Source organism: Setaria italica, chromosome VI (genome assembly GCF_000263155.2).
Source record: "Setaria italica strain Yugu1 chromosome VI, Setaria_italica_v2.0, whole genome shotgun sequence".
In the NCBI taxonomy this organism is placed as follows: Eukaryota; Viridiplantae; Streptophyta; class Magnoliopsida; order Poales; family Poaceae; genus Setaria; species Setaria italica.
The window spans coordinates 31,342,936-31,356,782 of record NC_028455.1 but is presented as its reverse complement, the minus strand read 5'-3'; the positions used below and the strand labels follow the sequence as shown (position 1 = coordinate 31,356,782).

General features: G+C 46.4%; 2 protein-coding genes and 1 long non-coding RNA gene across 3 annotated transcripts in view; all 3 read right to left on the bottom strand.

Annotated features, from left to right (window-relative positions):
- Nucleotides 1-1,060: 1,060 nt before the first annotated feature.
- LOC101785300 (EPIDERMAL PATTERNING FACTOR-like protein 1) lies at nt 1,061-2,436 on the bottom strand. Its single transcript, XM_012846989.2, has 2 exons — nt 1,923-2,436; nt 1,061-1,825 (listed from the first exon to the last, which is right to left on the bottom strand). Exons 1-2 carry the CDS (start codon nt 2,130-2,132, stop codon nt 1,652-1,654), a joined length of 384 nt encoding a protein of 127 aa, XP_012702443.1. The 5' UTR covers nt 2,133-2,436; the 3' UTR covers nt 1,061-1,651.
- A 1,122-nt stretch (nt 2,437-3,558) lies between these two features.
- Nucleotides 3,559-4,748, bottom strand: LOC111257642. The gene is made up of 2 exons (XR_002678191.1): nt 4,351-4,748; nt 3,559-3,954 (listed from the first exon to the last, which is right to left on the bottom strand). It is a non-coding gene; the product is annotated as an uncharacterized LOC111257642 (long non-coding RNA).
- Nucleotides 4,749-5,209: 461 nt separating this feature from the next.
- Nucleotides 5,210-13,847, bottom strand: part of LOC101764515 — a 14,208-nt gene continuing 5,570 nt past the window's right edge. Inside the window, exons 3-12 of the mRNA XM_022827778.1 lie at nt 13,436-13,531; nt 12,959-13,104; nt 12,627-12,849; nt 11,304-11,492; nt 9,059-9,199; nt 8,765-8,977; nt 7,538-7,633; nt 7,061-7,206; nt 6,733-6,952; nt 5,210-5,651 (exon numbers count right to left, since the gene is read on the bottom strand). Of these exons, the coding sequence (XP_022683513.1) occupies nt 5,448-5,651; nt 6,733-6,952; nt 7,061-7,206; nt 7,538-7,633; nt 8,765-8,977; nt 9,059-9,199; nt 11,304-11,492; nt 12,627-12,849; nt 12,959-13,104; nt 13,436-13,531 (1,674 nt within the window). The 3' untranslated portion in view covers nt 5,210-5,447. The remainder of the gene's footprint in view (nt 5,652-6,732; nt 6,953-7,060; nt 7,207-7,537; nt 7,634-8,764; nt 8,978-9,058; nt 9,200-11,303; nt 11,493-12,626; nt 12,850-12,958; nt 13,105-13,435; nt 13,532-13,847) is intronic.

Below are 13,847 nucleotides of genomic sequence, written 5' to 3'. Positions count from 1 at the left end.
AACACGGGACGAATTAGCGAGGACATTACCAGATGATTAGTAGTGGCATACCCAATCAGTCCGTGAAACACGTGCTACAGCGCACGGTTCAGATTTTAGTGGTCTCCCAGCCGGCCGGCCCCACGAGGGGTGCGTTTGGTTGGGAGACAATGTAGAACGGGACGGTCCCGTCCTACTTTTTCGGGATGGGATGATCCCATTTCTTGTTTGGTTGAATGGGATGGGGTCGTCCCAATTTTTTGTTTGGTTGGAGAGATTGCGACAGACAGGACGAGCACCGTTTTCTCATTCTGCTAACACCGTTCGTGGGGCCCACCTGTCATACTAACCACCGAATCTCAGGGGCCGGCCGTGCTCGCCCGCGGCGGAGCTCCCGCCCGCGCCGGCCGCGTCCGCCCGCGCCGGCGGCGGGTCCGCCCGCACCGGCCAAGCTCGCCCGCACAAACGGCGCGTGACGGGGGCGAAGTGGGATGCCCCCGTCCGCTCGTTTTTCCCGGACGGGGACATCCCGGATCTTCGCGGTATATTTCTCGATAGGGATGTCCCCGTCCCACTTGTCCTCCAACCAAACGCGGGACGAAGTGGGATCGTCCCGTCCCGTCCCACTTCGTCCTCGCAACCAAACGCACCCTTAATGGGTGGCCGTGGCCGTGGCCGCGCACGGTCAAGAGCTGTCTGTAGCGGCCGTATCGCCCTGGCTGGCACGAGTCCTTGACTGCTGAAACAGTGAAATGCTCAAATGTATCACCCCGTGCAGCAGAGCACTGCATAGCCGTGTCAAGAACTCAAGACCCACCGACCAGATGCATGCTTTCAGGGCAAGGGTGGCTGGCATGGCTACCTGAGATCCTGATCAGCGAATGCTGTAACTATTTCAGGACGGCAGAAGGCGCCAATGAACATGCGAGCAGCCATCATTAGGGACCCGACCGGTGCGCATGTGCCTTGTGCAATTTTGACCCGTGCCATGATCGTTTCCAAGCGCCGCCCGACATTGGCAATAAGTTAGTTGACGAAATGCTCCCTTGCATTCATATCGTTTCTTTTAAAAAAAATACTGTAACATTCTCAACAGTTTATTCAGGAGAAAAAAACAGGTGCTAACTTGTGCATATATAGAGCACAATGAATACCATTACTATTCACTTCCTCAGGGCCAAACCACCGGCACGATGATCGCCGTGGACCACGGACGCCGGCACACATACTACCCGACATGTACATGATGAAACCCGACCGCTAGATTCTAAGACAACGGAGAGAAAACAAGTGAATGAAAAGAGAAAGGAAAGAAAGAATCAAAGAACACTAAGAAATCTCGCTGGAGCCGCGTGGGTGGTGGGAGCGCCGCCGACGCACGGGCGATCCATGGACGTGCAAAAATTCCTCGTCAGATACAATGCGATAGTTTCGCCGTGTCACGCTCACGCACGGGATCTCTGTTTGAATCCTGGCCTGACACACGGCCGCCGCAGCCAGCACCGGCCCCTGCCGCCCGGCCGCGGCCCGGGCAGCAGAGAACGCGCGACGACTCGCCGGCGGATCGCATCGTATGGCTGCCCGCGCGGGTCGTGGATCAGGCTCGTAGAGGCGGTCGCGGCACTGGCACTTCCACCCGACGGGCTTGTAGTTGGAGAGCGTCGCCACCTCGTCAGCGCGCGGCTGAGCCCGGCTCGCGACGCGCGGCGGACGGCCCGGACGGCCCGACGGACATCGTGGGCACCTGCACGGCCGTGCACGGGCTGCACTCGTAGCACTTGCCGCGGCAGCTCGGCGGGCTCGACCCCAGCCGCACCTTCTCCTCCCGGGCCGGCCCCGCGCCGCCCTGCACACCGACACACACCACGTTACACCGTGCACCAACACCAAAAGCACAAAGCGAGAATGCGAGATCGCTCGGCGCGCACCGCACGAGCACGTACCTGCAGGGGAGAAGAGCGAGGAGTATGAGACTGAGGCCTTGGGAGGCAGGCGGCTTCGAGGACCAAGCCGAGAAGGGCGAGCAAGAACACGGCGGCCGTGAGGAAGACACGCGCGGCCGCTGATCCTGGCCTCATGGCCGAAGCTGGCGGCTGGCTAGAGCAACGAGCGCGCGAGCGCGTGTGCGTGAGCCCTCGTGCTCGCTCGCTCATTCACCCACGCCTGCCGTGGGGCGAAATGGCCAATGGGCGATGCGATTTCGGCGTGTGGACAAAAAAGAGGATGGCGACGCCTACTTATAGCAAGAACCACTTGAGCTTTCGAAGCTGCGGGCTGGCTCGAGAAGGTGAACACTGAGCAGTGAGTGAGCGAGCTGCCATTGCCCGTGGGCAGAGAGGGTGATGACTGATGAGGTAATGGTCAAAGGAAGGAAAGCCCAAACGGACGGGGAGAAAAAGGTCAGATGAGCAATACGGATACGGCTATACCATGCCAACGTAGGCACAATTTTCCAGGACGTCTCCCATCGGCTTTGGGTTCCTCTAGATTTCGTTCGAGATCTCCCGGATCAAGCAATGCGAGGTGAAAGGTGAGATCAGATCTCTGACCGTGCCTGCCGCCACCGAGCCCAGCAGGCCAGGACTGGTTGTGTAGCCCAGCAGTGCACGACGGTGGTGCCGCACAGCCGCAGTCGAAGCAGCAGGCCGGCGGTACGGACGGAGCTGCGGTCGCCGCTGTAACAGTAAACACAAGGGGAGCTGAGCCGTAGACTCACCGTACGTAGGCCGTAGCTGCTGTAGCACTCCAGTTTTTACTGCCGTTTATTACCGGTCGCTGCCGTGACGCCGTCGCAGTAATTGACTGCCACTTGACGGGCACGGTGCCCGGGGCCTTGACACCCTTTTGACTGGCTCGCCATTCGCCGGAGACCGGAGCCCGCCAACTAGAACCCTGGACCCAGATCCAAATTTCACTCGCTCCTGACACTGTGTTGCGTGGACACATGCGATTGATCGGGTTCACGTCATCATCTAAAGACGCCTTGTCAGTGCAGCCGAATGCGGGTCTTGACTCATCAGGTGGCGCACCTGACCTGTCGAGGGGCCAGAAGCATCAGCTAATAACTGGCCACTGTGGCTGTGGTGTGGGTGAGAGACTGAGAGCCATGGATCATCTCTGTTCTAATGTTCCGCTAGAATGCTTGCTAGAACAGTAAGGGCAAAACACACCCAGCAAAGAACTTGCTCAAAACAAAGCATCAGTCTAAACTTGCTAGGTGATTTTATTAACCTGCATGTATCCCAGAAAGGTGTCACAAATATCCATCAGGTGATCATGCGAGAAGGAAATTGAAGGATCCGTGTTTCTGTTCTCCTTTTGGTCCACGGAAGTTTCTCCAGCGTCTGCACTCGAGTCAGGACAGAGGTGATGCAATGAAAGCAGAGAGACAGATGAAAGACCAAGGCCATGTTTAGTTACTCCCAACTCCCAACTTTGACACTATGCAAAAAGAAGATTCCCCATCACATCAAACTTGCGGTACATGCATGGAGTACTAAATGTAGATGAAATTAAAAACTAATTGCACAGTTTTGTTGTACTTTGCGAGACGAATCTTTTGAGCCTAATTAGTCAATATTTGGACAATAATTCACAAATACAAACGAAACGCTACAGTGTGCTACAGTGCTGTAACAGTAATTTGACACCTCCCAAATTCCCCAACTAAACAAGGCCCAAGAGGCATGTAGGCGCCTCTTCCGATCCCCGGCCCCCAGTATGGTATGAAAAGATGGTTGCTGTTGAACAAGGACACCAGTCTCTAAGGCTGTTCATATACAGTACATAGCCAGGCATTGGCATTTGGCAAGCGAGGCAGGTGCTGACAGCAGTAGGAAGAGTATTGCAGTCTCTTGCAGTAGCTATGCCGAATCCACAGTACCTGACTACACGATTGGAGTCTGCAACAATTGACCACAATCCTCGGCTTCTCCTGTTCTTCAGCACTCCTGAGTCCTTCGCTACCCCTTTTTTCTGTTGAAACATGCCCGTATAACTGGTATAAGCACATGCTGAACTAGGATGAAGTTCTTTGATATTGCATCAACATGCTATATATGTAAATAAACCCAGGGTGATATTATGTTCACATGGAGAGGCGCACTATAGTCAAGAACTCAAGGCTAAGCATCAGTAAATAGGTCCGAGTCTGGCAGAACACTCCTGCTGCCCTGCTGGAGCTAGACAACATCATCACAAGGAATGAAAGGCTGCATTGCTTCCTACTGAGGAAGAAGCGTGGACACGATGCCATGATTGCATACCCCTCGAGCATCCTAAATGACACAGGAACGGAAGCAAGTACTGCCCATGATGTGATTCAAGATTTTTTTTAGATTGACTGACGCATATCCAAGATGGTTGAATTACCTGGACAAATCCATGTCAGTGTCCAAATCAGCCATCAGAGAGTGGACCCGGAAATAGCACCGTGCTAGCACCCTTTGTATTTTTCCTGTGTTCACCTCCCCTGCATGATCTGGTCAGAAGCTGCTCAAGGGGTATAGGCAGTCAAGTGAAAGTGGTCCAGAACTGAAGCAAGCCTCCAGTTATTAGGCTGGTGGAAGAACCGACCAATGCATCAATGGCGTTTGGACAGACACAGTCCAAAAGTCTGTACGAATATTAGACCAGTAGTCCACCATCTAGAGCTAGACTCTTTGCATGGTGATGGCCAGCTTGGCCAGGATGGCTGGATCGGGACTGAAAGCAAACAGCACAAATTATGCTTTCGGATGTGCTTGATCAAACTTTGAATAACTGTCAATCATTATGTTTGGAACTATTTAGATTGAGCACATTATCATTGGATTCATCACAAATAGTACTTTCATAGTATGGCAATTTAACTAAGTTATGATGCCGATATAAAGATAAACAAAATAATAGCAAAAATAATGTCTTGAATATCTTAAGGTCTGCTTTGGAGCATAGGATTCATAGAAGAATTCCATAAAATTTAAATCCTATATAAATTTTCCTATGTGACAAAAGATTGGCCTTCCCGAAATTCTATAAAATTCATGTGCAATGGCTCAATCACTAGGAATTTTTAGGAAATCTAACTTGAGGCACAACCTCTTGGAGTCTATCTCTCTCTCTCTTCTAATTCATGTGTTTTCCCGTGTCGCATCCAAACGCTCTAATGGAAGCCTTCCTATGTTCTCAATTCTCGTAGGATTGCAAATGACATGAGACCCTAAAAGATGAAGAACAGTGGGAAAGGGTGTACATTATAGCACTACAAAGATTTCAGTAAACATAATAGCTTGGTAGTCCCATTTATTTGTGTTACGCATTATTTACAAATTACAAACAGCACACGGAGCAGACACCACCAAAATAATTTTGCTCAAGTACACTGACAACATTGTCGTCAAAAAAGAAAAGGATACCTTGATTATCTCACTTGATCTGATTGGTGATTACTTACAAATACTTCATGTGCTATAGATAAAACTCGCAGTTCAACAAGACTTTTCCTGGAAATCGGAAAGCCTTTCTCTGATGATATTCTTTGCTTCAGCGACCAGCCTTTGGACAACTTTGCCAGCTGGTATGATCTCCGTGATTAGCCCAACACCCTGACCCGCATACATGACCATGCTACCGATATCACCTGTCGCAGTCACGTTTGGAGCAGCACCAGCAAACCGATAAATATCATTGTGCTGTAACCAGATATTTCTGTTTAGTTGCCCATTCTTTATTTGAGATACATATACAAAACATGCAAAAATTTGTAATAACTGAACTAGTCTACTGAGATCCATCATGTACAAATTTCATAATGTATCAACTTCCGGCTTCTACTAAGCCCTATTGGTTCAAAGGAAAGGCAAATAGATTAAATACTATGAGCCAATTCAGTTGAAAGGATTTGAGATACATATACAAAACGTGCAAAAGTTTGTAATAACTGAACTAGTCTACTGAGACCCATCATGTACAAATTTCATAATGTATCAACTTCCGGCTTCTACTAAGCCCTATTGGTTCAAAGGAAAGGCAAATAGATTACATACTACGAGCCAATTCAGTTGAAAGGATGGCAAATAATCTAAGCTGAGATAACACGTATTCAGATGTAGTATGTAAAATGGTTTTATGGTTTTACCACACCACTGCAACTACTGACTTCAACCGACTGTAGATGTCCAGTACTAGAAAACAACATTGTAAGATACCATTTCGATTGAAAGCAGGGCAGCTAATTGCCAACTCTCACCATGTCCCAAGGTACATTTAGTCTATACAGGGAACCCTTTTTTTGACCAAAGAACTTAAAGTGGGACGTTTTGGGGTGTATCAGTGTATCATATTGAGCAATACGACTTTGCAAACTACTCTGGCTATTTATGGCTGCCAGAGTTCCAAATCCAAATTCTTATTGGTGGTGTCATGCAAAAGACAGCAGTTCTACCAGTAAAGCAACTTGCTCTATGCTTTTCCTCCCCTTATAAGTGCTGAATCCCACACCTTTTTGCATAATTATATCAAGAAGACAAGCTAGAGCTACGGTATTTGTAAGTACTCACCAAGGTTTATCTTTAACAAAGTACATCATGGGCCCAACTATTGGCTCATGTATTTTGTTTGCAAGACTAGTAAGGTTCTAATATCCTTTCAGTGTTCTCTAGTTCTATTACTATTTAAGCCTGCACAAATTGAAATAATTTGACATGAAATGCAACTTGTATACACAAAATTAGCGAAAACAATTCAAGACGAATCAAATATTCAAATACATACCACCCCATGGATGATAGACTGCCCAATGATGGGTTGATTTTCCTCTGTTTCCTGATCTGGGAGATTCTTCCAGACAGAATAGAAAGGTGTTTCCAGGACACGTTGTGGAGCATAAGACCATCTAGCACGCCCGAACACATTTGTGTAGTCTGTGCGACTCATCTCAATTAACTTTTCCTTATAAATAGGATGCGCAGAGCTTTCCTCAGTAGCCAGGAACCTGGATGTTCAAGGAAAGATAATGTGAGCATAAACTACGCAGGCTACAAAGAAAAGGCTCCGTTTTGATATATCCTCCATATAAAAACACAAGAGACCAAGAGAATACCTTGTTCCTAAGCAAACACCTTGAGCACCAAGTGCCAATGCGGCAACATAGCCTCGGCCGTCTACGATTCCCCCAGCAGCAATAACTGGAATGCCAGAGTCTGAAACAAGATCTACTACTCTTGCCAACAGTGGAAATAGTCCTTCCTGTTTTCCCAAAAAGAATTTGATCAAGAGAAAATTCATGAAAAAAGACAGTAAAAGCACACAACTATTAATGCATGTTATGCTACTAGTGATGAGACCATACAGGGGACTTGAGCTGAATCAAGCCTTGCATATATCACTTTTTTTACTGAAATATGCATAAGTAGCAAAATGCTGCTCTGCATTCGGCAGGAAAACAATTCATAGCTTGGTAGGCATTCTAAATGCACAATGACTGCATATGTTGATGGGTGGTGTGCTGAAAGAATGCCCAACGGTATTTCAACAAATCTGAAACTAGAAACCAGCTAGGAATAGTGATTTACTTTACCTGACCAATTACATGACCCCCTGCTTCACGGCCCTGAACAATGATTCCATCTACACCAGCTTCTTTAGCTTTCCCTGCCTCCTCAAGGCTGCCGACCTGTTCAGATATCAACGGAAAGTCTAAGTTCAAGAAGCAATCCTCAAAACAATACCAAGAATATACACGAATTGTCCTCATGTCACCATCACCAAGCAGCAAATGCACCTCTGTGGTCTCAAACAAAAACCAAAGATTACTGGTTGGTTAGCAATGAAATTTACCCTACAAAATGTTGCCAAAACTTGGCACAGCCTACTCCGATCATCAAATTGGTCGCTCAATATTGGACACTTTTTTTGGTAAGAAAATGATTACAAAGTAAACAGCAGGAGAAAGCTTGCCAAATTTCAACAACCAACCCTTGCAGAGCAGTAAAGGCATCACCACAGATCATCAGATCATGTGGTAGCGCCTACTGTGGATTGAAACATTTCAATCTGAAGTTGAATTTTATGTTCTGTATTGGTCAGGAGCATTTATTTTATTTGTAAAAGAATCACATCAGTCAAACTTTAATAATATGTGAAGTATCTTATCAAGGGTAAATGGCTTCCATTTCATAAAGAATTATAAATAGCCCAGGCTCAATAAGCTCATTTGTAAACAGCACCCTGCAACCTACCCACCCCCCAAAAGAGCCCATCCTTGATTTGATAAATGTGAACTTCCACTTCGAATTAGACATGATAGCATGACGACTCCTCTCCAAAACATGAAGACAAGCGAGCTTAATCTGCAAATATTTCCTATGATATTGGGTATTTGCAGTTTGAGGCATTAAATTTTGCTACGGTGGGCTTTGTACATTTTAGCTAGACAATCCAACCCTCGTGCTCCACTGATGCAGTCCATGGATCAAAGTTCCATTCCACATGTGGGACAACATAACCACATACAATGAGACAGCACAATCATATATATCTATTACTCTATCATCCATCTTGGCACCACCCCTACGAACTTTACAAATTTCTAGACAGTAAATCAACAACAATGGCACCACATGCATATCAAGATGAGGAAATTGGGGCTACAATATCATAGAGCATGAAGCAAGGATGCTTCTCTTTTTTTCCCCTCTAGGAACATGGGGTAGGACCGCTGGAAGCTACATTAAGCAATTAGATTGTAAACAGACACTTACATAACAGTAATCAAACAAGGGATCTGGCGTTTGTTGGCGCTCACCTGATGCAAGACCTTGACGCCTGCACGGTGCGCCTCTTCGACCCGCTCCCTCGGGAACTCACCCCAGTACACCTGCAGCACGGCGAGCTTCTCCTCCAGCACGACCCTCAGGTTCTCATCGTACGGGAACGGCAGCACAATGGCCGCCCCAAACGGCCTCGACGTCAGGCTCCTCGTCTTCCGTATCAGCTCCCTCACGTACTCGGGCGCAGGCTGCCGTCAGCAACATAGCTCAGCCGGAAGAACACAGAAAAAGAAAACTTCAAAGAGCACCCGGGAGGAGGCGGTCGATACGAAATCGGGCAGGCGGATAAGGCCGATGGCGCCGGCGTTTGCGACGGCGGCGGCGAGCTCGGGGCCGGAGATGTCGGGGCCTAGCGGCGCCTGCACAATGCCGTAGTCGAAGCCAAGGATGCCCCTCCACCCGGACCCCATCTACTGGCGAGCTCGGAGCTCACAGCTCCCGATCACCGATGGCCGCTAGAACCAGGCTGCTAGATGATTTGGATGCGGCGGCCGCGGCGAGTGGTTGGGGAGGGTTTGTCAGGAAATGGTGTTCGTGCTCATTCAGTTTCGACAGTCATCATCCTTAGCCGCAGCAGAGGAAGTCGGCGAGAAGCATACCCGCTTCAGCGACTTCGTCATCATCGTCCATTCACCATCCAACCGAGGAGATCAAGCCTTAGCTCAATTAAAGACTCTAAGCACTTGTCGGATGACTAACAGTGCTTCTTTTCTGCTAAATGTTTGCTTAAGCTAATGATCGATTCCACTGCTATTTAGACTCCGGTCCCCGTCTGTAATAATCATTAAACCAGTATCGAGTATCTTAAACACTAGGTTAGCTGTAGTTCCTCGCTGTCTCCCTGGCGGCAGCTGAATCGGTGTAATTCCTTTGAACTCTTTACCGATCTCCTCCTCCTCTTAATGAAAAACATGCTAAGGCACAGTCGCGAAAAAAAAACTCTTTACCAATTCAGTACTACACTTTGTTTGCTGCCTGAAATTGTTGCTCGTTCTTGTTCGTTTGATTCAACTTCGTTTGGTTTCCGTGATCCTCTCGGTTCCCTTTTGCTCGATCCTCACAGGGTTAAAGTTAGGCGAGGCGCGGTCAGGTCGCGGCCTCAGGGGACCCCGCACGGTGGAGACAGGTCGCTGTAGCTCCCCGGGCGACGACAAGCCCAGCGGCGACGGAAGCTGCGACCTCAGCATCATGGAGTACAATTGCACTGCAGCGATGATTACACTTGTACATAGTAAGCCCAACTCAGCAATTGTGCCATCGTAGACAGCTTTGTCAATTGAGCAAAATCATACAGGAAAGCGATAATACAAGGGAAATTTTGCTCCTGGACATCTTTCAATGTTGATTTTAGCCGGGAGACACTACTTAAATACATATTTGCTGATGGACACTCTTTAAATGTAGCTATTTGCTAATGGACACAGCAACTTATAAAATATTATTTTCAGTGGGAAGGGAGAGAAGAATATGGTGAGTTAACTGAAATGCCCATCTATTAGTGGGGTCCATGTGTCAAATTGGAGGGAGATTGCCGATGTGCGCTTAAGGGATGCCATCGGTGACCATGCGCGCGGGCCCACCACCCACCCCGGCCTCCCTCGGCACCCTGTCGCCGCCAAGCGTGGCGTAGTCCAGGCCGCCATCGCGGTTACGCTCACGCTAGCTTCCGGCGTAGCATCCCGCCTATCTGGTCGCTACCGCAGAGAACGGCCCCAGCAGCTCCAGAGCGCAGAGGATTGTCTTCTGTAAAGCACGAACGAGCCACGACAAACTGAGAACCAACGCCACGGACAAGCAATCAGTTGAGTATTAGAAACGAGATTTTGGATCTCTCCAAGGTCAACGATCTGCCTACCCTACAGTTGCTCCCATCGCCACTAATGCCCAACGCAAGGTGGAAGATGCAGAAGCCAACAGAGGAAGCAGCAGATGCATGATGCAGAACCTAACTGGCTTGCGGACCCACTTTATTAATGGCAAAATTGACTGTTCACCCCTTTCTCTCTCCTTCCAAGTAGGAAATTAATATTTTATTTCTTTCGGTATCCACCAGCAAATAAACGTAGAAGAGCAGTGTTCATCAGCAAATTCAACATTGAAAGATATCCGTTGGCAAATGCCGCATTTCTATGATGTCCTAGAGCAAATTTACCCTATAATACAAAGCACTAAAATCATACAGGAAAGCGATAATACAAAGCACTATTTAGGTTTTGTTCAAGTCATATAGCAACAACGCACTGTAACTCTAAAAAACATAGCAACAATGCAAGAGACCCTTCAAGTCTATGTGAAAGCTCATACAAAAATAATCCAGGGAGTATTTCATCACTAGGATTTTGGCAGACAGAATACCTAGGTGTCTCATTTATTTTCATCGGTTATTATTTACAAATAGCACACAAACAAAACTCGGTAATCCCAGTTGTTCTGATTGGTGACTGGTGACTACTAACTACTTACAAATACTTCATGCTCCCTGGTAGATGTAGCTTGCAGTTCAGGAAGATTTTACTTCAAATCAGAAAGCTTTTCTCTGATGACATCCTTTGCTTCAACGACCAGCCTTTTGACAACATCGCCAGCTGGTATGACCTCCGTGATTAGCCCAACACCCTGACCTGCATACATGGCCATGCTCTCGATATCTCCTGTTGCTGTGGCGTTTGGAACAGTACCGGCAAACCGACGAATATCCTTGTGCTGGAGTCAGGAATTGTTGGTCAGTTGTTCATTCCTAGTTTCAGATGCGTAAGTACAAAATGTGCAATTGAAGGTGCAATAAGTGATACAGCAAACTACTGTACCGAGAGAATCCATCATGCACAAATTCCATAATATATCAATGTTTGGCTTCCATAAGGAAAAACTTTTTGGTTCAAAAAAAAGGCTAATAGATAAATATATGAGCCAAGGATTAGTTGTAAGAATGCTAATAATCTAAACTGAGATACCACGAATCCGCAATTCAAGATGGAATAGGTTTTAACTTTTAAGGTGACCCCCTAATACTGCAACTACTGACATAAACCAAATATATGTCCAGAAAAAACAGGACAATAGTTACCATTTTGGTTGAAAGCAAAACAACCACTCAATGAAACTAAGTAGGACTCGTTCCTGAGGGGAAAACAAATCCTATGTAGAGGATTCCATAAACTAGGAAACCATCTCAAATCTAGTTGTAAATTCCGGTTCTTTATATTGGACGCAAAAGAGAACTTCTACACTTCTATTTGGCATTCTGCACTCTGAATTGGAGCAAACCTTTTCTACGCCCCAAGTGTTCCACTGTGTTTTTTTTTTCCTTTGGATCGCTGAATTTCATATCTATTTTGTATAATCCTTCGGAGAAGACAAGCTAGAGGTACCAGCAGTCAAAAACTTCAAGGGTCCAATTACATGGCTCATGTTTCTCCGTCTGCAACTAGAGTACTCAGATTCTAATGTTCAGTGTGTTCCAGTTCTTTGACTACTCTCACTGATTCAAAATGCTTGTCATTTGGGACAAGAACATGATCTACAGGGTTTTGACCAACAATTTCTTTGGGAACATGACATTCAAATGAAGATAATTGATATTTTAAAAACACTCTTCACGATGGACAGTCTATGTAATTCTATATATTGATGATCGGAGTTAAAAATAGTGTGACCAGCAGGAATTTTCAGGCAGCATATACTTTGAATCAGAGGGAGTATTTAAGTGTGCAAATAGTCAGAATAATTAGCCCAACTGAGCATAACAAATGCAGAAGAAAATACATGAAAAATGGATACTTCTAAATTCAGAATGAGCAGGCAAATTCTAGACAAATCAGATATCCAGATACATACCACGCCGTGGATGATAGAGTGGCCTATGATGGGTTGACTTTCTTCTGTTTCCTGGTCTGAGAGATTATTCTTTGACCCAGCGTAGAAGGGTGTTTCCAGGACACGTTGTGGAGCATCAGGCCATCTAGCACGTCCGAACACATTTGTATAGTCTGTGTGACTCACCTCAATTAGCTTTTGCTTATAAATAGGATGTGCAAAGCTTTCCTCAGTAGCCACGAACCTGAAGGTTCAAGGACCGCTGTAACTTGAGCATAATACTATGGAAACTACAAATAAAAGGCTCTGTTTTGATATATCCTCAGATAAATATACAAGAGGACGAGAGATACCTTGTTCCTAAACAAACGCCCTGAGCACCAAGTGCCAAAGCAGCAACATAGCCACGCCCATCTACGATTCCCCCAGCAGCAATAACTGGAATGCCAGAGTCTGAAACAAGATCTACTACTCTTGGCAACAGTGGAAACAGTCCTTCCTGTTTTTTTTTTCCAAATAAAAGATGATTGAGAGAGCATTCATCGAAAAATATGGTTAAAAGGACACAAGCTATAAATTATGCTTCTAGAGATGAAACCATACAGGGGCCCAAAGCTGAATCTAGCCTTGCATATAGCCCTTTAGCTGAAATATGCATACTGGCAGAAAAATGCTGCTCGGCATTGCTCAGGAAAGAAATTTATAGCACGGTGGAGACTCTATATGCAAAAATGACTGCATAGGTTGATGGGTGGTGTGTTTCTTGAAATATTTCCCAAAAGCATTGCGGCAAAGCTGAAACTAGAAACCAGCAGGGAGTACTTGTTTACCTGACCAATTACATGACCCCCTGCTTCTCGGCCCTGAATAATTATTCCATCTACACCGGCTTCTTTAGCTTTCGCTGCCTCCTCAAGATTGCCAACCTATTCAGATATCGACCCAAAGTCTAAGCTCATGAAGCAATCAATCAAAAAAATGTCAAATAATTACATAAACTGGAGTCTCATGTCACCATCACCAAACAGCATTCACTTCTGTGATCTCAGAAAAAACGGAAGTTACTGGTTACTGACAAAATTGGACTTAGCCAACATTGACAAAATTTGCACAGCTTAGTCCGATTGTTCAAATTGGTTCCTGTTGGTGTACTATGTGTATTAGGGCCCAATAGGCCCATGTAAGACATCTACATAGCTACCCTCTAGGGTTAGCCCATAATCTATCTATTACCTTATAGTA